At 39.3% G+C, this 20,008-nt stretch overlaps 2 protein-coding genes across 4 annotated transcripts; both read right to left on the reverse strand.

Moving 5' to 3' along the window:
* Positions 1-10,652: 10,652 nt before the first annotated feature.
* On the reverse strand, positions 10,653-16,739 carry LOC122290257 (monodehydroascorbate reductase, chloroplastic/mitochondrial-like). Of its 2 annotated transcripts, none has more exons than XM_043097873.1 (17): positions 16,603-16,739; positions 16,350-16,524; positions 15,925-16,024; positions 15,729-15,806; positions 15,352-15,423; positions 15,098-15,216; positions 14,913-14,997; positions 13,955-14,044; positions 13,371-13,472; positions 13,146-13,235; positions 12,881-12,961; positions 12,559-12,630; positions 12,393-12,487; positions 12,176-12,264; positions 12,014-12,076; positions 11,863-11,903; positions 10,653-11,074 (listed from the first exon to the last, which is right to left on the reverse strand). In XM_043097873.1, exons 2-17 carry the CDS (start codon positions 16,511-16,513, stop codon positions 10,943-10,945), a joined length of 1,473 nt encoding a protein of 490 aa, XP_042953807.1. In that variant the 5' UTR covers positions 16,514-16,524; positions 16,603-16,739; the 3' UTR covers positions 10,653-10,942. The 2 variants fall into 2 exon arrangements, with proteins under 2 accessions (XP_042953807.1, XP_042953806.1); XM_043097872.1 differs by having other exon boundaries at positions 16,595-16,738.
* Positions 16,740-17,347: 608 nt separating this feature from the next.
* On the reverse strand, positions 17,348-19,173 carry LOC122290507 (protein ROH1-like). 2 transcript variants are annotated; one of them, XM_043098259.1, is made up of 2 exons: positions 19,039-19,173; positions 17,348-18,885 (listed from the first exon to the last, which is right to left on the reverse strand). In XM_043098259.1, the coding sequence occupies exon 2, from the start codon at positions 18,832-18,834 to the stop codon at positions 17,665-17,667; it is 1,170 nt and encodes a 389-aa protein (XP_042954193.1). In that variant the 5' UTR covers positions 18,835-18,885; positions 19,039-19,173; the 3' UTR covers positions 17,348-17,664. The 2 variants fall into 2 exon arrangements, with proteins under 2 accessions (XP_042954193.1, XP_042954192.1); XM_043098258.1 differs by having other exon boundaries at positions 17,348-18,944.
* Between the last annotated feature and the right edge of the window lie 835 nt (positions 19,174-20,008).

Genomic DNA, 20,008 nt, shown 5'->3' on the forward strand with positions numbered 1-20,008 from the left:
TTGATTTCTCAGTTTCTGCTTATTGTATTCTTTTAATGACCCAAATGAGAAAAATTGGTTGGCCAAAGTTGAAATTTCCCTTCGGAAGGGTAGGTTTGATTCTACCTTATAATGATCTTCTTCTTTTATCCCATTCATAAAGTTTTGCAAATCCTTATCAATTATTTATTGGGGAAAAAGTTGTTGTCTTCTTTGATAATTGTTGTTTTGTGTTTTGGTCACAGGCCGAGCTTCGAAGGAAAGGGCAAATAGCTTGTCAAGCAAGTTAAGCGTGAATGAAGAATACATGAACTAGATACACTGTATATTTATCTATTTATAGTGGCATTATCTCGTGAATGAAATAGACAACTAGATATATAATTTTCATATATTGTAATTGTGTTTTGTAATGTAATGTAAAAATATCAAATAATGTAATTAGTTAAAAAGGTAATTAGGTTTATTTTATTTTATTTTTGGAAGGAGACACTTCTTATATCATTAACTAGAAATATTTTTTGTTTTATATATAAAAAAAGATGCTTTTCAACATTTTTTCTTGAAAAAGTTGTAATAGAATATAGGCTTTTAGATTAAAAAAAATTATGCTTTTCAACATTATCTTTTTCTTGAAAAAAAAAAAAATTAACATGCAAGAAGCTTTTGTTAAAAAAAGAAGAAGAACTGGGTATAGCATGGAACTCGGATGAATTCGGGTTCCGGCTCGGATCATAACCCGCACTATTTGTGATGACCCGCTTTTGCGTGTATTTTCATTGAAGGGTTGTTTTTAATTTAATTAATATATTAGTTTATTTATTTTAAATTAATGTGTTTTAAATTGGTTTTTAATTTATTTGATGTGTTTATTTTATTTAGTCGTTTTACGGTTTTTAAAATTGTTTTCGGCGGATCAGTTTTGGTTTCCGGAGTGAGGACTGGACCTCATTTCTTTTCCCTCATCTTTTCTTTTTCTTTTCTCTTTTTCCTTTTTCTTTTTCCTTTTCCTTCTTTTTCTTTCTTTTTCTTTCTTTTCTTCTTCTTTCTTCTTCCTCCTCTCCCGCGTACGCTCATCAGCCCCCTTTTCTCTCCTTTCGTCGCCGCCCCTTTGACCGGCCGGTTCTCCGCCGTCCGGCCACCGTTTGGTGCACCGTCACCACCGTTCTCTTCCCCTTCCACCATAGATCATCCCCACCAATTTTCAGAGCCATCGGACCAGCCGTTAGCTTTCGAGAGCCGCTGGAAGTCGCTGCACCTGCTCTGTTTTTGCCCCTGTCGCCGGAATCTTCTTCAGCCCAGACCGCCGCCGTCCAGCCACCGTTTGGCTCGCCGCCGGTCTCGTTCGAACCCCCTCCCTCCGGCGCACCTTCCCACCAAATATCTCCCCCATCCGGCCGGCCGTTTGGCCGGAAAAGCCATTTGAAGCCCCACGGTTTTTGGCTCGATCCGCCGCCGTCGCTCCACCTCCGGCCACCATTTCTTCACCACTTCATCACCGGTCCCTTGCCGTCCTAACCCACCCATTTCCGGTCTCCAACGACCACCGGAACAGCTCCTACGAGCTTGCTTTTCGATTTGAGTTTTCCGGCCTATTTCTGGCGTTTTCGCCACCACCCACGGCCAACCACCACTTCCAATAGCTTCATAATCATCCTTAGGCCATTCCCTATCAATCCTAAGCCCTGGTTTGTCCCCGTTCAAAAATGGATAATTTATTACCCACGGACACAGTGTAAATTACACTGTTACGTTGCTTTTCCTCCGCCGTTTGCAACGCCGCGAGCTTTCTAAAAATACCGTATAGCGCTGTAAGTATTTTCCAAACCCTATTTTCAGATTTTAATATATATTGCTCATTCAATTATTTATTGTTGTTGGTTGTTGATTCCGGACTGAGTCCGAGGAGTTTCGGGGGTCGGATGGATGGAGGACGGAGTTGCCTGTTTATTTGATTTATAATTGTTGAATTATTTTATTATGCATTGTTATGGCATTACATGGTGCATGCACGTGTGTTTGTGGATTTATGTGAAAAGCCTGTGTATTGGCGTAAGTGTATTGCGGGTGCGTGTATATCACGAGCCCAAGCCGGGATGGGTTATTATCTCGGTGGAGCTCCTCTGGTCACTCGGGAGCGGAATAAACTGAGTGATGTCCCCTGAGTTGTCGAGAGCGATGACGGGAGCAGGGCTAGGGGATGCTTGGCTACGAACGCGCCGGGCGCGGAACCGGGTATCGCCCTACTCACCGACTCCGTGGCCCTTCGCTGGCGAGGGCTAGAGGATGCTTGGCAACGAACGCGCGGGGCGCGGAACTGGGCATCGCTCGTTAGGTGTCACATGCGTGGTGGTACTCTACGGCGTGACACTGGAGCCAGGGTGTGCGAATGACCCCTAGGGGAGGTCATGGTGCATACGGTTAAAATTGGATAATGGTTTGTGAGGCCAAATGGGACTTTTGGCGTGGGCCAGATGGACTTCTGGCGAGATATTGGGCCAGATGGACTTTTGGCGAAATATTGGGCCAAATGGACTTTTGGCATGTTTTTCGGAAAGGATATGTTTTTGGGCCAAATGGGATTTTTGGCGTGTGTGGAAAAAATTATGTTTTATGGGCTTTGTGCATTGGACATGTTTCATGCATATTGTTTGAGTCCTATGTGTTTTTATCTGGTAGCGTTTGGGTTTAATTACCTACGGAACCATTTGTGGTTCCGTAGCTTTTGGTGCAGGTGATGAGGATGAGGAGGAGGAGGCTGAGCCCGAGGATACGGCTCCGCCGGGTTGCTGATGTTATGCTTTTCTTTATGGTTTTAAATCTGTATTTGTGTTTTTGTAATATTTTATTTACGTATGTTTTAAACAGCTTGTATTACATTAAGAAAAAAATTCTGGTACTTAGTTATATCACTTTCGTTATCCGCTGCGTTTTTCTTGTGCACACTTGTTGCCTTTGCACACACTTGGCACCCGTCGATGGGATGGTGACCCGGGTTGTCACCATCTGGACGTCTCGATTTCCCCGTGTTCGGGCGTGGGGAATTGGGGGCGTCACAGGTGGTATCAGAGCGGTTTGGCTCTGGGTAAAACCACATATCCCGTAGGCAGTACCAGAATGCTTTTTAAAGTTTGTGTTTTAAAATTATGTTAAGTAAAGTTGTTATTTGATTTGTTTTATTTGTTTATTTGTTTGAGCTTGTTTGCTTGTTTTTTTTTTTTTATTTGGTTATGTTTTTGCATGCTGGTTTCTTTCGTTTCTTGCTATGTGGTTCTATGTTTTTGGTTTTTGGTTTTATGTTGGTTTTATTTGTTTTTCTTAAAGGGGGTCAAGAATTGTGTTGTGGCAGGAAGGCGGTATAATCGATGATACTATTATTAGGCATGAACAATTAGTGTATTAGGTTTGAATTTTAGCGATGTGGTTTGCTTGTATGATGTTGAGGTCTGAAAGGACTGTCATGGTTTAGGCAATCTTTGTAAGGTGGGAACTCACGTAGCATTGAGGGGAGGGATTAGCTTTAAGTCGCTTAAGATGATTGAGGTCAAGGTTTTGTAGAATTTATGTAACGAGGCTATAGTATAGGAGAGTGTAGGTTCAACGAACTTTAAGGATATATTTAAGGGAATTTTATTTAAGGTTTGAGACCAGATATATGTAACATGGTGGTCAGCCACCGGATATCCACCTTTCAGGATTTAGTGGATGTGGCCACTCCTGTGGAGCGAGAGCATAACTTGAGTATGGGCTCCCCTCTAGGACATAAGAGGCGGAGTTTTTCTGGTGAAGGAAGTAGTTCGGGTTCGCCTCAGAATTTATTCAGCGGACCGGAACTCGACCGCAAGCGTCCTCAAGTGTTCGTATGGAAGGACGAGTGCCAATTTGCGGAGTTTGTAATAGAGCCCATGTGGGTGAGTGCCCCATTAGAGTTCAAGGAAGCCGTGGAGCTCGTCGCAGTGATAGAACTAACTAGAGGCTTTTAGGTCGGGCTCGAATGTACGCGGTGACTCTTGGTACCGTTGGAGGTGAGGTTATGGAGACTCAGAATGCTGGAGTCATGGCGGGTAGGGGTCTAATCTAATCTTTAGTGATGAACGCCTTGTGTGGTTTGTTTTTATTATCGAGGCTTGGAGAGAATAGCATGATCTAGGTGATCTTTTAGGGAAGTAGAATAATTGAGTTCTTTGGTTCCATGGAGTTTATGAAGTGGTCTATAACGTAGTAGGTTGTAAGTTCAACAAATTTCGATGTTAGATTGAATGAGATTTCAGCAAAGTTTTAAAGTTTGGGGCCTTATAGATTTTAGGAATATAAGTTTATGGTAATTAAGGTGTTAAGCTCGACAAGTTTTGGGGGGGAATAATTAAATTTCGAGTGGTAAATTTCGTGATTCGGATGAGTAATTTGGTGGCAATTGGGGCTTTAGATTTTACAAGCTTTTAAGGTGAATGATTTGGATTAAAACCACCAATCTTGAGAATTTCAGAAAATGATTTATTATCTATTAATGTTTTAGAATTTGAAAGATTTGGGAGTCGATTGTTCTATTATGGGATGTAAGTTCCTTGATCTTAGAAGTTTCGGAAGATGATTCTTATTTGATTAAAGGTTTTAGAATTGCAGAGTCGAATGACTGATTTATAATGAGAATTGAGTTCTTAGTTTTACAGACTTAGTGCTGTAGCTTGATCTACTCTAATGAGTGATTAGTTTGTAATCATTAAAAATGAGGTTGATTAGAGTTGAGTTATTGATATGAAAATTTTCTAGAGTAGATTCCTTTGAGGATTGGAGGTAATGACCTAGTTCGTGTATTTCTTTGGGGATTGAAGATATCGAGTTAAATTAGAAAATAATTATTGTTAACTCGAGGTTGTAGGAAATGATTTTATCGTTTCGAAAGATATGGGTCCATCAGGGTGTTGGAAATAGTAGATTTTGTATTGGTATTGAATACGATTGAATTTGAGGCTATACGATCCGTAGACTTTTGGAAATGGATTCTTAGCAGGTTTAAGGTCATTCTTGGTACCAAACTTTAAGCAATGGCTAGTTGTTGATTTAAGGATATAAGTTGAGTAGATTCAGGAATGATTCTTGTTGAGTTGAGGATATAAGTCCAGGTGATGGAAATGTGATAATGGATCACTTGTACGTTTGAATGATTTGTGGTGTTGGCTAAGAGTACATGAGATCGATAAGTAGTAATGGTAAGTGCGTATGGATTCCGGGGAGTGCGGGTCCTAGTCTCATCTATTCTTGACTTGGTAGGAGTTGAAGAGGAATCTTTGTGGTAATATTAAATTCAAGAGATTTTGGCTTTGAGTTGTTTGGTAAGTTGAACAGAATGTGCAGTCGAAGCGGGTTACCCATTGGGATGATGGTTTGAAACGACTGTTGTATTTATTTTGAGGATTAATTGCGACTTGAAGTCATAGGAAATTTAAATTGGTGAGGCTATACTTTTCTTTGGAGATCAAGTATCTAGTTGGGAGAATTGGGGATATGGTTATTTAACTTGAAAGGAGTTGTTAGGTCGCCATGTGTGGTATGTAATCTTGAAAATTTTGGAAGTTGAAACTTATGCATCAAAGGCGGGTAGCATGATCATATGTATGAAGTAATAAAGCAGTAGGATCCTTGAATGTTGTTTAATAGTTTTGGATGGATTGGAGATTTGAACAACATGGCCTATCTTGAGATTTGATTTTGTATACAATTGAAGGAAATAGTCGTGCTACTACTAGGGTTATGGGAATGGAAGTAGGTGAGTGAGTTTTCAAGAAGGGTTCATTAAGGTTATGGTGAATTCAATCGCGGTTCATAGTGAACTTAGTCATCTCTAAATTAGACGATATTTAGATTTTAGGTGATGATCTTGAAAGTGTAAGTTGTTGGGTAGGTGTTATAGGTGCTTTATTAGTTGGTCGGGATGGATCCGAGCCTTTTGTTCTCTATCTTAGATGAGATTGGCGTATTGGTGATAATGTTGCTTGTTTTTAATTTGGAAGTTGCAATTGATTGATATTGTCTTTTTGTTGATGATCATGGGTGTCATTGCGGAATTTTGATTTGATTAGGGTAGCTAGAGATAATTGAAGGATAGGAGTGAAAATTCATGATTTTGGGAGACTATATTTTCTATCAAAATGTGATAAAGGATTTTCTTACTTTCAGGTGTTAAGAGTTAGCTTGTATTCAAGGGTGTTAATTTATGAGGATATAGTCTTTTTGCATTTTGGCGGGTTATCAGAGTGCGCACGGAAACGTGATTTTTGGAGATAGTTAGGTATTTAAATTTTGTGCTGAATTTGGGTAATTAGTGACGACTCGAAATTTCGAGCAGGTACTTGTAATTGGAGAATAATATTTTTTGTTGTGCAAATGATGATTATTGATGGTTTATTTTGGAAGTGACTATTAGATTACCAAGATATGGTGATTTCGGTTTACGTGGCCGCTTTAAGAGTTCTAGACGTGATGCATTTCTGGGAGATTAGTGCGAATATGATAGAGTTGCTTATAGGAGTATTTTTGGGAAGTGCATTCTTCATACTTGTGTGGAAATGGTTGATGGTATGATTTTCTCAAGTATAATCGGAGTTGTTTATGGTATCTTTTGGCGCTGGTAGTTGATCTTGCAAAATTTTGAGGACGAAATTTGTTTTTAAGGAGGGGAGGATGTGATGACCCGCTTTTGCGTGTATTTTCACTGAAGGGTTGTTTTTAATTTAATTAATATATTAGTTTATTTATTTTAAATTAATGTGTTTTAAATTGGTTTTTAATTTATTTGATGTGTTTATTTTATTTAGTCGTTTTACGGTTTTTAAAATTGTTTTCGGCGGATCAGTTTTGGTTTCCGGAGTGAGGACTGGACCTCATTTCTTTTCCCTCATCTTTTCTTTTTCTTTTCTCTTTTTCCTTTTTCTTTTTCCTTTTCCTTCTTTTTCTTTCTTTTTCTTTCTTTTCTTCTTCTTTCTTCTTCCTCCTCTCCCGCGTACGCTCATCAGCCCCTTTTCTCTCCTTTCGTCGCCGCCCCTTTGACCGGCCGGTTCTCCGACGTCCGGCGACCGTTTGGTGCACCGTCACCACCGTTCTCTTCCCCTTCCACCATAGATCATCCCCACCAATTTTCAGAGCCATCGGACCAGCCGTTAGCTTTCGAGAGCCGCCGGAAGTCGCTGCACCTGCTCTGTTTTTGCCCCTGTCGCCGGAATCTTCTTCAGCCCAGACCGCCGCCGTCCAGCCACCGTTTGGCTCGCCGCTGGTCTCGTTCGAACCCCCTCCCTCCGACGCACCTTCCCACCAAATATCTCCCCCATCCGGCCGGCCGTTTGGCCGGAAAAGCCATTTGAAGCCCCACGGTTTTTGGCTCGATCCGCCGCCGTCGCTCCACCTCCGGCCACCATTTCTTCACCACTTCATCACCGGTCCCTTGCCGTCCTAACCCACCCATTTCCGGCCTCCAACGACCACCGGAATAGCTCCTACGAGCTTGCTTTCCGATTTGAGTTTTCCGGCCTATTTCCGGCGTTTTCGCCGCCACCCACGGCCAACCACCACTTCCAATAGCTTCATAATCATCCTTAGGCCATTCCCTATCAATCCTAAGCCCTGGTTTGTCCCCGTTCAAAAATGGGTAATTTATTACCCACGGACACAGTGTAAATTACACTGTTACGTTGCTTTTCCTCCGCCGTTTGCAACGCCGCGAGCTTTCTAAAAATACCGTATAGCGCTGTAAGTATTTTCCAAACTCTATTTTCAGATTTTAATATATATTGCTCATTCAATTATTTATTGTTGTTGGTTGTTGATTCCGGACTGAGTCCGAGGAGTTTCGGGGGTCGGATGGATGGAGGACGGAGTTGCCTGTTTATTTGATTTATAATTGTTGGATTATTTTATTATGCATTGTTATGGCATTACATGGTGCATGCACGTGTGTTTGTGGATTTATGTGAAAAGCCTGTGTATTGGCGTAAGTGTATTGCGGGTGCGTGTGTATCACGAGCCCAAGCCGGGATGGGTTATTATCTCGGTGGAGCTCCTCTGGTCACTCGGGAGCGGAATAAACTGAGTGATGTCCCCTGAGTTGTCGAGAGCGATGACGGGAGCGGGGCTAGGGGATGCTTGGCTACGAACGCGCCGGGCGCGGAACCGGGCATCGCCCTACTCACCGACTCCGTGGCCCTTCGCTGGCGAGGGCTAGAGGATGCTTGGCTACGAACGCGCGGGGCGCGGAACTGGGCATCGCTCGTTAGGTGTCACATGCGTGGTGGTACTCTACGGCGTGACACTGGAGCCAGGGTGTGCGGATGACCCCTAGGAGAGGTCATGGTTCATACGGTTAAAATTGAATAATGGTTTGTGAGGCCAAATGGGACTTTTGGCGTGGGCCAGATGGACTTCTGGCGAGATATTGGGCCAGATGGACTTCTGGCGAGATATTGGGCCAAATGCACTTTTGGCGGCCAAATGTGACTTTTGGCATGTTTTTCGGAAAGGATATGTTTTTGGGCCAAATGGGATTTTTGGCGTGTGTGGAAAAAATTATGTTTTATGGGCTTTGTGCATTGGGCATGTTTCATGCATATTGTTTGAGTCCTATGTGTTTTTATCTGGTAGCGTTTGGGTTTACTTACCTGTGGTTCCGTAGCTTTTGGTGCAGGTGATGAGGATGAGGAGGAGGAGGCTGAGCCCGAGGATACGGCTCCGCCGGGTTGCTGATGTTATGCTTTTCTTTATGGTTTTAAATCTGTATTTGTGTTTTTGTAATATTTTATTTACGTATGTTTTAAACAGCTTGTATTACATTAAGAAAAAAATTCTGGTACTTAGTTATATCATTTTCGTTATCCGCTGCGTTTTTCTTGTGCACACTTGTTGCCTTTGCACACACTTGGCACCCGTCGATGGGATGGTGACCCGGGTTGTCACCATCTGGACGTCTCGATTTCCCCGTGTTCGAGCGTGGGGAATTGGGGGCGTCACACTATTCCTGTCCAGAATCCGGATGAACAATCATATCGATAAGAAACATTTCTAAAAGGAAATTGATAAAGATTAGAAAGGATACCACTAAAAGATCCGACAATACTGTATTTTTTAATTTTATTTTAGAAAATGTTTTGGCCACTGCTGGTGGCTTCGAGGCCACCATTGGCCTTTTTTTTCTATTTTTTTAATGATTAAATTTTTTTTAATATTATTATAAATTTTTTTATATTTTTTTAAATATTTAAAAATATTAAAAAATGATTTTAAAAAAAAAACAAAAAAAAAATATTTTTAAACCTAACGGTAGCCCAACAATGGCTCTAGCATCGTCTTTTTATTTTTTGATCTTTGAGAGACCGTTTCTTCCTTCACGGTCACCCACAAAGCTCTCTCTCTCTCTCTCTCTCTCTCTCCCTTTCCCATTTCCCCTCATCGTCCAGACTCCACAACCTCTCTCCCTCCCTCTCTCTTCCCATTTCTTTTCCCTGACCCGCCCGCAAGAAGAATGACAGTTTTAGTCTTTAAGGAATCTACTTCACCTTGACTTGATATTCTGGAATTTGAAGTCAAGTAAGGTTTTTACAAGAACAATTTTCCAGTTTCTAATCTGCAAATTGTGACAGCTGAAGTTCAAGAATCTCTTGCCACAATTTTTCCTTTTTCAATGTTTTTTTGTTCAATTTTTTCTCAAAGAGTGATAACACCTGAAGAGTCAAAACGTATGAGATTGTACACATGACAGGTCTTCCATTATTCACACATGAATAATTTATCAATTTTATTTTCTAAAATTTCACAACAATTCAGAATACAAGTTCAAACGTCAGATTTTGAAAGAACAAACAAATGGGCACTGCTCTATACATACATATATAAAAGAACTGTGCGTCCATGGAGGTGGACTTACCGGCGGCTGACGTAGGGGCTGGATGCTTGTGAAACTGGGCTGGGAAATGGGGACGTAGAAACTGGGCTTGTGGATGGGGACGTAGAAACCGGGCTGGGAAATGGGATGCAGGGGCTGAGATGGATGGCTGTGAAGTCTGCAGAAAGTTTCTGGAAAAAAGGAAAAAAAAAATGACGTGTACGTCAGTGTACCGTGGATCCTTTTATGGAAGAGTTTTTTAAATACAAATAAAATAACATATTAATCTAAATATAATTCCTTTATATTTAAAATTTAAATTAATATTATTTTTAATAAAATTTACCTTTTGACCAATCACATTAGATTGATATACATATTAATACGTAATTGTACTTACAACTAAATTTTTCTTTTATGAAATTCAGTAGCTCTTATTTTATAATATATAAATATAGTATATTTCTTTAAAAAAATATAATTTATTATTAAAAAAATAATTTCTTTCATAAAAATTTTAAATTTATCAATGTAACAGACAGGTATTGGATCTATTGATTTGAGTCAAGTTGACAGACACCTGTATGGATAAATGATCTGAGACGGGCCGTGCTCGGTTTTGTAATAAATTTCATTCACCCAAACTTTGGGTCAATTCTTTATTTTTTGGCGTTGTTGGGTTGTGTGCCACTAGGCTGTTCGGGTAGTTGAATTACCGTTGTGACCCAACCTATTAAGTATTTTTCTATTAATAAAATTGCATTTGTTTAGGGGAAACAAACACAGCGGGACAGAGAGAGAGTCATTAGATTATTTGGATTTCATATATTAATAAAAAATAAAATATTATATTGCATACATAAGTACCATTTCTATCTCTCTGCATACTTTCTTTGGTGCACAACCAAAGATTCCATAAAACTCCTATGGATGGAGCATGATGAGGAAAGATAATCCCCAAATAAAACATCATTATTAGAACTACTGCTTCTGCAAAGTTATATTGAAGATTTATTGATTACATATTGGTAAGAGAAGAAATTGTCGGTTGATTATCAGAACTTTGAACATTTTCCTGCTCTATTTTGTAGTATTTTAGGCTGCAGATTCAACTTGTAAGGCAGTCCGAGCAACTTCTAGAGCCTCCTCAACAGAAGATGCATTCTGAAGCCTGGATTTGTCAACAAAAGGCTGGCTCCTTGCAAGTTTAGGAAGGAGTTGAAATTCCTTAAACAGCATAACAAGGCGTCAGTTTTATAGTCTACTAAGCCAAGGCAGCAGTATAATAGTTCAATAATCCAGAGTCTGCTTAATATAATAAAGTGGGGGGCAATTCACAGAACCAAAAAAATCTACATTGAAATGTTTAATATCAGTTTCTTGTCCTCTCTCCAGGCTCCAATTGATTGCTCAGAGTCTATGCAGGAATACAAGATTTAAAAAACTTACCCCAACAATCGAGCTGTAAAATGACTTTAGTTTCAGATTCCGTTCTTACTAACGACTTTTGGTTTTCTTGATTAATTAAATGGGTATGTCTAAAACATGTTATCACTTTTGGGTTGCACAGAGGTTGACTTACCAAGATGTAGATGGCTTTTTGGTATTGATATTTTGCCAAGATGTTATCAATTAATAGGCATTAACTATTATTATTAGTAGTAGTATAATTAATTTTTATTGACGCTGTTATTATTGTCTTTTTTAAGTTTAATCGGGATGGATTTTCTCAATTGCTTATGCCATACTTTGGCATCAGAAATATGTGCAGATACGTTCTAGTAGATGCATTATATACGTGTTAACCTAAGACTTGTGAGATCTATTAAAAGAAGCTCATTGATCATGAATTCTCTCCCGTGATAAATACATCATATTGTTGTGTCACTCAGCTATCACTAATAACATCCCAAAATTTCACGAAAATCTTTGGAGAAAATTGCCACAAACTTTTCTCTTTTGTTGTGTTGACTAATCTATCATCAATGGTATTTTAAATTTGGGGAAAAAAATACCTCAGTGCTTCCACTTTCAAGAAGAACTCCTTTCAGTTTACCTGTAAGACAAGAATAAACTATTCATCCTTTTTCGATAACAGAAAATTAAACATGCATACACGCATGAAGAGAGAGAAAGAGAGAGAGAGATTCAAATGAATTACACTACCAGAATCTATCCAGAAAGTAGCTAACTTAGGATCGAAATTTCCGATTTCAATCGTCTCTCCAACTGTTCAGAAGGGAAAAAAAAAAAACAATGACAGAGTGCCCAGGATAAGGAAAAATATCTAGCATTCAATGCTACAGTACATGTGACACAGATTCTTACCATTATCCCCAAAAAATTGCCACCATATTTTTCTTGGACTACCTTCATACTCAAATACCCTAGAATAAAAATATGGAAGATAATCATACCTGTAAATCAAAAAGTAAAGCAAATCAGCAACGCAAATCAATGAATAGAATGATTCAGAAGGGAGAAAAAGACACTGACAACAATGCTATGTTCTGGAAATTAAGTACAAGAAAAGAAATTGACATACGTGTGTGTTTGGGCACTTAGTAATGCTTTAATGCAATGTTGTGCTGACCGACGAGCATGATCCACATGTTCAACTCGTGCTATACGGTCATAAATCTATAAGGTGCAAACCACACATATTTTTAGATTAAGTAAGGTTGTTACAGCAAAATTTGAGAAAAACGTACCTTTAATGGGAAAGCTGCTACATCTCCAATTGCAAAAATTCCAGGAATACTTGTCCGGAATTGACCATCAACCTGAGATTTGATATTATATATGTCAGGTCTACACCATCGTTGATTTATCTAATTTTTTCTCTGGCCCCTAATGTAGGCAAAGTTACAGGTGGAAACAAAATTATTATCATGATTATTGAAAGAAAAGACACTTTATTTTAGTGGTGTTAGCTTAGAACAATTTATTATCAGAATTCTGATTGCACAAAGTACTTCCAAGTCAAATTTGCATTAATTTTCACTACCTAGAGTAATTTAAAATTAGGCTCACCTGTATTCCACCAACAGTGGTGTTTAAGTGCACACTTTCAAAGGGACTGACGGCAGGTTTTGCTCCAATACCAATAATTACCTGCAAAAGAAAAATAGCATTTTCCATTTCATCTACTTGTAAATCTTACCCTCGCATGTTCAAACAAGATAGACCAAATTCATTCTCATGAAATTATAAAACATGCAGTGAACGATGAGGATACTTGTCCCTAGATAAGAATAAATGTGTAAAATATAATTCACAAACATGGGTAGAAGATTACTGTGTCCGCCTCTATGGTAGATCCATCCCCCAGTTTGACAGCAGCTACGCGTCCATCAGGACCAGCTTCTAAGTTTTTAATGGAGACACCCTGGTTGACAAGGAAACAAGCTAACAGAGTCTCTTTGTAGGGAAATAATCAAATGGCAGCTGCTCACAACTTAAAACACAACTATTTTACACAAATGATGCATGTGCATGTGTGTGCATGAGAGAGAGAGAGTACCTTTAAGAATTTGACACCATACTCTTGATAGAGTTCTTCATATCTTTGGGCTAGAGAAGGAGTAAATAGTCTTTGCAAAAGATGACTATCTGGAAATATGATCTTTTTTTAAGAAAAAAAGGTGAGTTAAGAGTACACACTCTGTGCTTTATTCAACAAAAAGATGGAAGAAATTCAAAAAACACTGAGATGGGTTAAATTGCGGTTCTGCTGAAGTGTCATGCCATCAAGTTTTCCCATCATATAGAAGGAAAACTTTCACAAGCTGCCCATCATGTTAAAATTGCTTCATGACATATCTACTGAGCAATCCAAACCGATATTGGAACAAGAATAGCTTTGATTAAGGTATTGAGGATTTTCTGGGCAAGAAGATAGAACTTTTAAAAGTGAACTTGAGAAACCAGTCAAATAAGATAAGAGTTGGCAAGGGTTATCAGAGCAGAGGCTCAGGTGCATCAAACAACAATTATGTTCCAAAAATGTGAATAGAAATGATTATGAGTTGTGAAAGTTCCAACATTTGTCACTTTCATTAACTAAATCCATCCCTACCTAAGCAGCTGATTGGACAGAACACATACCGTGGTATCAAGTTTCCAGCCAACAGCTGCAGCAGCAACCTCCATGCCAATATAACCACCACCAACAATGACCACCTTCTGTGCCCTCTCCTAAAAATAAAATGGGAAGTCAATATAAAACCAGGAATAAGCAGCTTCCAGCTATGAAGCAATCATTAATGAACATGCAGACCACAAAATAGCCTCTGAAATCAATTTTAAGAAAATTTTAGCCAGTCACAAATCCCAATGGGTACACATCTATCCTTACAGAGAGTTGACACCTGAGAATTTCACTATTTCCACATTATAGGATCCTCTCCATTTCACTTAACATGAACAATATCTAATTAGTGTAAAATATGAGATATTTTAGAAATACAACGTCCAAAAGTGATAACGTTGATAAGTGCAATAACTAGGCATCCTACATTTTTAACAAAATGGATGCTGTCCATTTCAAGTTAAATGAAACGGATCATTGTCCCTATCTCTATGGCTGACTCTCTCCACTACATCTAAGTGATTGTCATAGGAGGCTATTGATATGATAAAACTAAAAAACAAATAAGTATATTTCATTCTGTATTAATAAAAGGACGACATTCTGTGGTAACATTTATAGAAGTTTCTGAATTTTCAATTTTCAAACTCCCACTTCAAGAATACTGAAGGAAAATGAAAATGAAAATGAAAAGCTAGCTAAATTTGCTTAACACTTGATGTAGCATAGCTTCAAATGTTCTGGTTGAATATGATAATGTCTTTTGACAGCAAGCAATTTTGTTTGCCAAATAAACTTCCTTATTAACAAGAAGGTAAATACCTATATATATTATATGGATTTTGACAAGAATCTCATGCGACGCTTATACACTTGGTACAACTGTTTAAAAATTATATGCTTATTCATTAGCATAGTACATGGTATACCAAAACAAATCAAAAGAAGTTGATGAAAAGACGATAAAGAAACTACCAATGATGATATTAGTGAATCAGCATCTGCAACATCTCGGATATAGTGAACCCCTGGTAGGTTTCCTCCAATTTTCTCTGGAAACCTGAAAAATTAGTGAAAAAAAATAAAAATAAAATTGCACCATTTAGATGCATAATCTGAAAGCACTCAAATTAGTTAGTAATTCAAAATTTCAAGAGTACCTTGAGGTCGTGGATCCTGTAGCTATTATAAGTGATCCATATTTAAGCAGCTTGCCTGAATTTGTCATCAATGTTTGCTTTTCAATATCAATACTTGTTACAGGATCTTCATAAAACATCTAGGGAGGAGAAAAACAAAGATTTCAAACTAATGGATAGCAATTCACATAATAATTATCAATGTTCCCTTCAGAATAAATTGGAAAAGATCCATGAATTTATACATTGCTCAGTGTAAGGATTCTGAAGAATACCTCTATCCCTTTCTCTTTATACCAGTCAGGGGATTGTCTTTCCCCACCAGATCCAACACAGGTATGGAACCCCTACATTAACATTCAAAATCAGAACACTTCCTGATCATTGCCAACAATAATTAAGAAAATGACATTTTTATACAATATCGTATTTCTTTTCTTTTTGGTATGCTTAACATATCCTATTTCAAATTCAAGGAATCAAAACTGCCTCAAGGTAGAACATTGATGCGTCAAACTTTCATTAGAGGATATAAACTAAGTTTTATGACACAATCTAACAGCAGTTGCTCTCTGAACAAAAACTTCAGATCACAATTTCCAAGCATTGGGTACATAAACTAATGCAATGCGGAAAGAATAATAGTCCTTACAGGTAAGCGTGCTGGCTTCTTATCTAAAGGAAACAAGTAAGCTTTCGTTAAAGCCGGTCTTTCATAAGGCGCGTATGCCTGCGAAAAAAAGAGCCAAGAGCTTTCAAATAATAATAGAATTTGTGAGTTAAAATTTCAAATTATCATTCGAACTCAGTGGCTAACCAAATGAATCTAGAAATGAAGGCAGGCACACCTCTTTAGACACAATACAGAGTCGTCCATCAGCCATGCCATGTTCGACGAAAGTCCGAGCCGCGTAACCAGCCGCATTGCCACCTCCAACGATCACAAACCTAGAGAAATCGCATTTGAAAGATCCCTTCTCGTCAATAATATAATAAGAATAATTGAATCTAACTCCTTCCCTTGACTTAAATTTTTGGGAGAATAGTTGAATTTTACATAGTATCGTAACAAAGTTTTGAATTTAAATTCTGACACTCTACTTTAATCTAGTTAATTAAATATTTCGTATGTCGGATTATTCCCTTGAAGGGAGATGAGTGTTAAGAATAAACTTTTAGGAGAAAGTGTAATTTCAGACTCAAAACCTTAACTTCAAATGGGAACCCAAAAAAGCAAAAACTGAAACGAAACCAAAAAACTCAAAAACTGAACTCTCGGTTGTCGTTAGCGAATCCCGAAGAGGCGGCCACGTAGCTTCTCCGGAAGCCACTGAATCCGACCGAAGAAGGCCGGGGAGTTGGATGAAGAGAATCGGCACGAGGGCACCAGAGCGACAGCCCATGCTTGGGTGGCAACGAGTTGAAGATGGAGGCCATTAATCTACGAGCTGTAAAAAAGAAAAGCAATTAGAGCAATCGTTCCGGAAGGAAGGAAGGAATTGAGCATTGAAGTTGAACCTGCAGACATGGAAATAGTAGGAGCTTTTCTGCTCTGTGATCTAAGATGGACACTTGGGAATAAACAAATGGCGGTGGCTCTACAGCGGGTCCAAGAGCCAAGATACCGTTGTAAATATTTTTCTCTGTAGCTTTAGACCGTCGGCAGCGTCTTGGGAAATCATACCACGTGTCCCCGAATATATCTCGACGGCGCGGATTACACGCACGCAGACTATTGGTATATTCCGTTGATTACCTTTTTAATTATCATTATTTTATTAAATTTTAATATAATATTGACTAATTTAATGAGATATTCAGAAGTCATAATTAAAAAGTCATGAAGGATTTTTTTAATATTATATTATTTTAACAAATTAATTCAATTACAAGTAAGCACCGTAACGTCGGCATAATTCAATGCAGCAAGGCAACTCAGGCGTCTCTGATGTTTGTGTTTTGATCATTGACAGAACATAAATGATAGCTCTTTAATCTACTTTGTGTTCTTTATTTGATTTGATTGATAGTGGATGTCAACAATAAAATCTCCACTAATTGCGAGTTACAACGAATTTTCCGTAAGAAAACACAACCGACAATTCAAAAGAGAATTCCTTCACTTCCATTGCCCTAAAGACATTTTCTCGCATAAATCTATTTGCTTTGCAACAAAATCAAAGTGTTAGTTCCTTATTACCATTGTCATTTGTCACCAATTAACGCGCAAATAAGACAACCCTCCTAGGAGAAAGAACCTCAAAAATAGCCTTTCAAGAACAAAAATAACCTTAATTTGGGTATGTACATTTCACTTCAAACAAAGAAGTTTCTGTAAGATTTCGCATTAAGCAATGCCTACTGCAGCGCAATTTCAGTGGCCGAAGCTACAATTCCAAAAAAAGACTCCTGTACAGATCCAAATCAATGATCACTGGTTCAAACTTTCCTCTGTTCATAGGCCAAGAACCCCATAGATGATAATCTGCCGTGACCAAGTTGAACCTGGGATCAACAAAATTACCTAAAAAGTTTCTAACTTCAGGAGCCTGGATCGATCAGTACCCCCTCTCTGTTGTGTGCCATATTTACATTGGGGGTGCAGACACTTTCCCACCTTGGTCTAGCACATGGAGAATCTCTGTCCTGCTCCTCACAAGCGTATGAAACACCTCTCTGATTTGTTGCTGCAAAGGCACCAACCCCTCCTCCATCTTCTTGCAAGTTTCGGCCAATTCAGCCACCTGCGCCACCACCTCCTCAAAACCCTCAGCCCCCGTCGGGAACTGAAATGACTCGGCGAATTCGATCAGAGACTGCCCCAACCTCTCCAATCTCTGCGTCTCTTCCAGTAGCCCGGCCAAGCGGGGTTTCTCCCTTTTCTTCTTCCACTCCTCCGAAATCTTCTCTTGCAGCGCCACCATAGATTGGGCCCAGCCCTGTTGCCGCGGCCAGGGAAAATAGGTTGGCAAGCCGTTCCTCTCCTGGCACGGTATCGCCGCTACCAAAGCCCACATCACAAACACCATGACCGTGCTCATTATGTAGACCGGCGAGGCCAGACCGGACGATTCCGCGCCACGCGGCATCACCAGGTTCGCCGACATGGCCTGGATTTGCTTCGCGGCCGACCATCCCTTCGCCATGTTCCACGACAAGGAATGAACTCGTCCGGGCAGGGCTCGGTCCGTGATGTTGGCAGTTCTACGCCCGAAAGACCAGGTTCGCTCCGCGGACTTGAGGTTGCTACCCTCTTGTTCCTCGAGAGTCAGCATCAGAGAATTCAGGGCCTTCTTCGCACGGCGGACCTGTCCATCGAAGATGGGTCTCTGTTCGAACGCCGAAACCGCAATCTCCGCCAGCTTCTGGTAGTGTCTGACCGCTTCTACCCCGTGCGAGACTGCATTGCAAACATCAAGCGCCTTCACGACGCGGTCGAGGTACTCCGGGACGAGCCGGTCGAGTGGGGGCTTGGAAATCTGTGAAGGGTCTCGGCCCACTACCAGAACGGCCTTGAAATCAGCGTCGCAGCAAAGGAACACGTCGACGAGCTTGCGGAGCCAGGAGACGGAGAGGAGGGCATCGGCCCCGTCCTCGGAGCTGGATGAAAGGAGATCGGAGAAGCGGTCCGCCACCTGTTTCTGGAAGAGCTCGAGGTCCTGGAGCTCCTGCTCGTGATTTCCATCCATGGAAACCACCTGGTTACGGCGGATACTGATTCGGTTCAGAAAAGAACCCTGGTTGTCCGTTGCACGCATTGTTGACTCTAAAGTCTAAAGATTTCGATGTAGAACGATCCCGAGTACAAACTACAAAGATTTTATTTTACAGTCGAAAAAATCAGAGAGAAATGAAGAAGCAGGAGAGTCTGAAAATTGAAGAAGAAGAAGAAGAAGAAGTCAGAAAATTGAGATGCCAAGCAGAAAGGTCTCGGTTTGGAATGTTATATATGAGCGAGATACCTGGTCATGGCTCCTCAGGACTAGACCATTTCTCCTTCGTTTTTGTGGACGCTGACTTGGCTCGCTCTTCCAACGAAAATAAAATCAATGAAAACCATAAACGATGTTGTATTGAGTGCAAAGGAACAACTCTCCCCTAATTTAGACTTTTTTTTAAAACAATTGTTGGAATTTTTCCATTATATTAAGGTTTGAGCTTTTAATGTAGTTTTTCAAGTAGTTGTTTCTACATTTTTTTTTTAAAAAAAGGGATAAAAATTAGATCCTAACTAACACATGTTTATTTTGAGAATTGACTTGTTTGTCATCTAAAAACCCCTCAATACAATAAATAATAATTCTATTTAAATGTCTTTATATTATATATCATCTACATAAAATAATTTAATTTAAAAAATAATTTTAAAATTTAAATCTTAAAAATTATAATATCTCTTCTAATTTATTCTAGAAACGGGAGCGTAAAACAAGCCAGAAGAGCAAGTTGGTCCCGGTGTTGTTCTAAGCCACACAGCCACTCCCGGTGTCCAGTCACCATTGTCTGAGTTAAATTTTAGCAGTGAGGTGATAAAAAAAAAAAAAAAAAAAAAAAAAAAAAGAAGGATCCCTTTGACCGGGTCACGGGGCGGGTCGACCCTCTTCTCAGTATTACATATGAAGCTGGAAAATCAAACGAAGAGATTTTTTTTTTTTGACTTTTTAGTCAAATCAGGAAAGGGACCCATAATCTGCAAGAATAGATGTCACAGTCAATATTCTCATGGAAGCACCCAAAGCATTACAGTCAGATTGATTGAATTATTGCGAAAGGTCAGCACTAATATTTATTGAGATCACAACGCATCGCCAGCATGGACATTTGAGTTAGATTTTTTTGTGTAAATCTTCGTTGTGTTTTTCATAATATGGTAATATTAGATATTTTGTGAATAGGATTAAAATATTAAATAATATAAAATAATAAAAATTA

The sequence above is a fragment of the Carya illinoinensis genome, chromosome 12 (genome assembly GCF_018687715.1).
Source record: "Carya illinoinensis cultivar Pawnee chromosome 12, C.illinoinensisPawnee_v1, whole genome shotgun sequence".
Taxonomy (NCBI): Eukaryota; Viridiplantae; Streptophyta; class Magnoliopsida; order Fagales; family Juglandaceae; genus Carya; species Carya illinoinensis.

Excerpts from the sequence above, each read along its gene's own strand:
- LOC122290257 (XM_043097872.1), bottom strand. Across the intron at positions 14,045-14,912 it reads ATTCACTAATATCATCATTG|GAGAGGGCACAGAAGGTGGT; the intron begins GTAGTTTCTTTA and ends TTTTATTTTTAG. Across the intron at positions 13,473-13,954 it reads GCTGGAAACTTGATACCACG|ATCATATTTCCAGATAGTCA; the intron begins GTATGTGTTCTG and ends TCTTAAAAAAAG.
- LOC122290507 (XM_043098259.1), bottom strand. The coding sequence starts at position 18,834 with ATGCGTGCAACGGACAACCAGGGTTCTTTTCTGAACCGAATCAGTATC.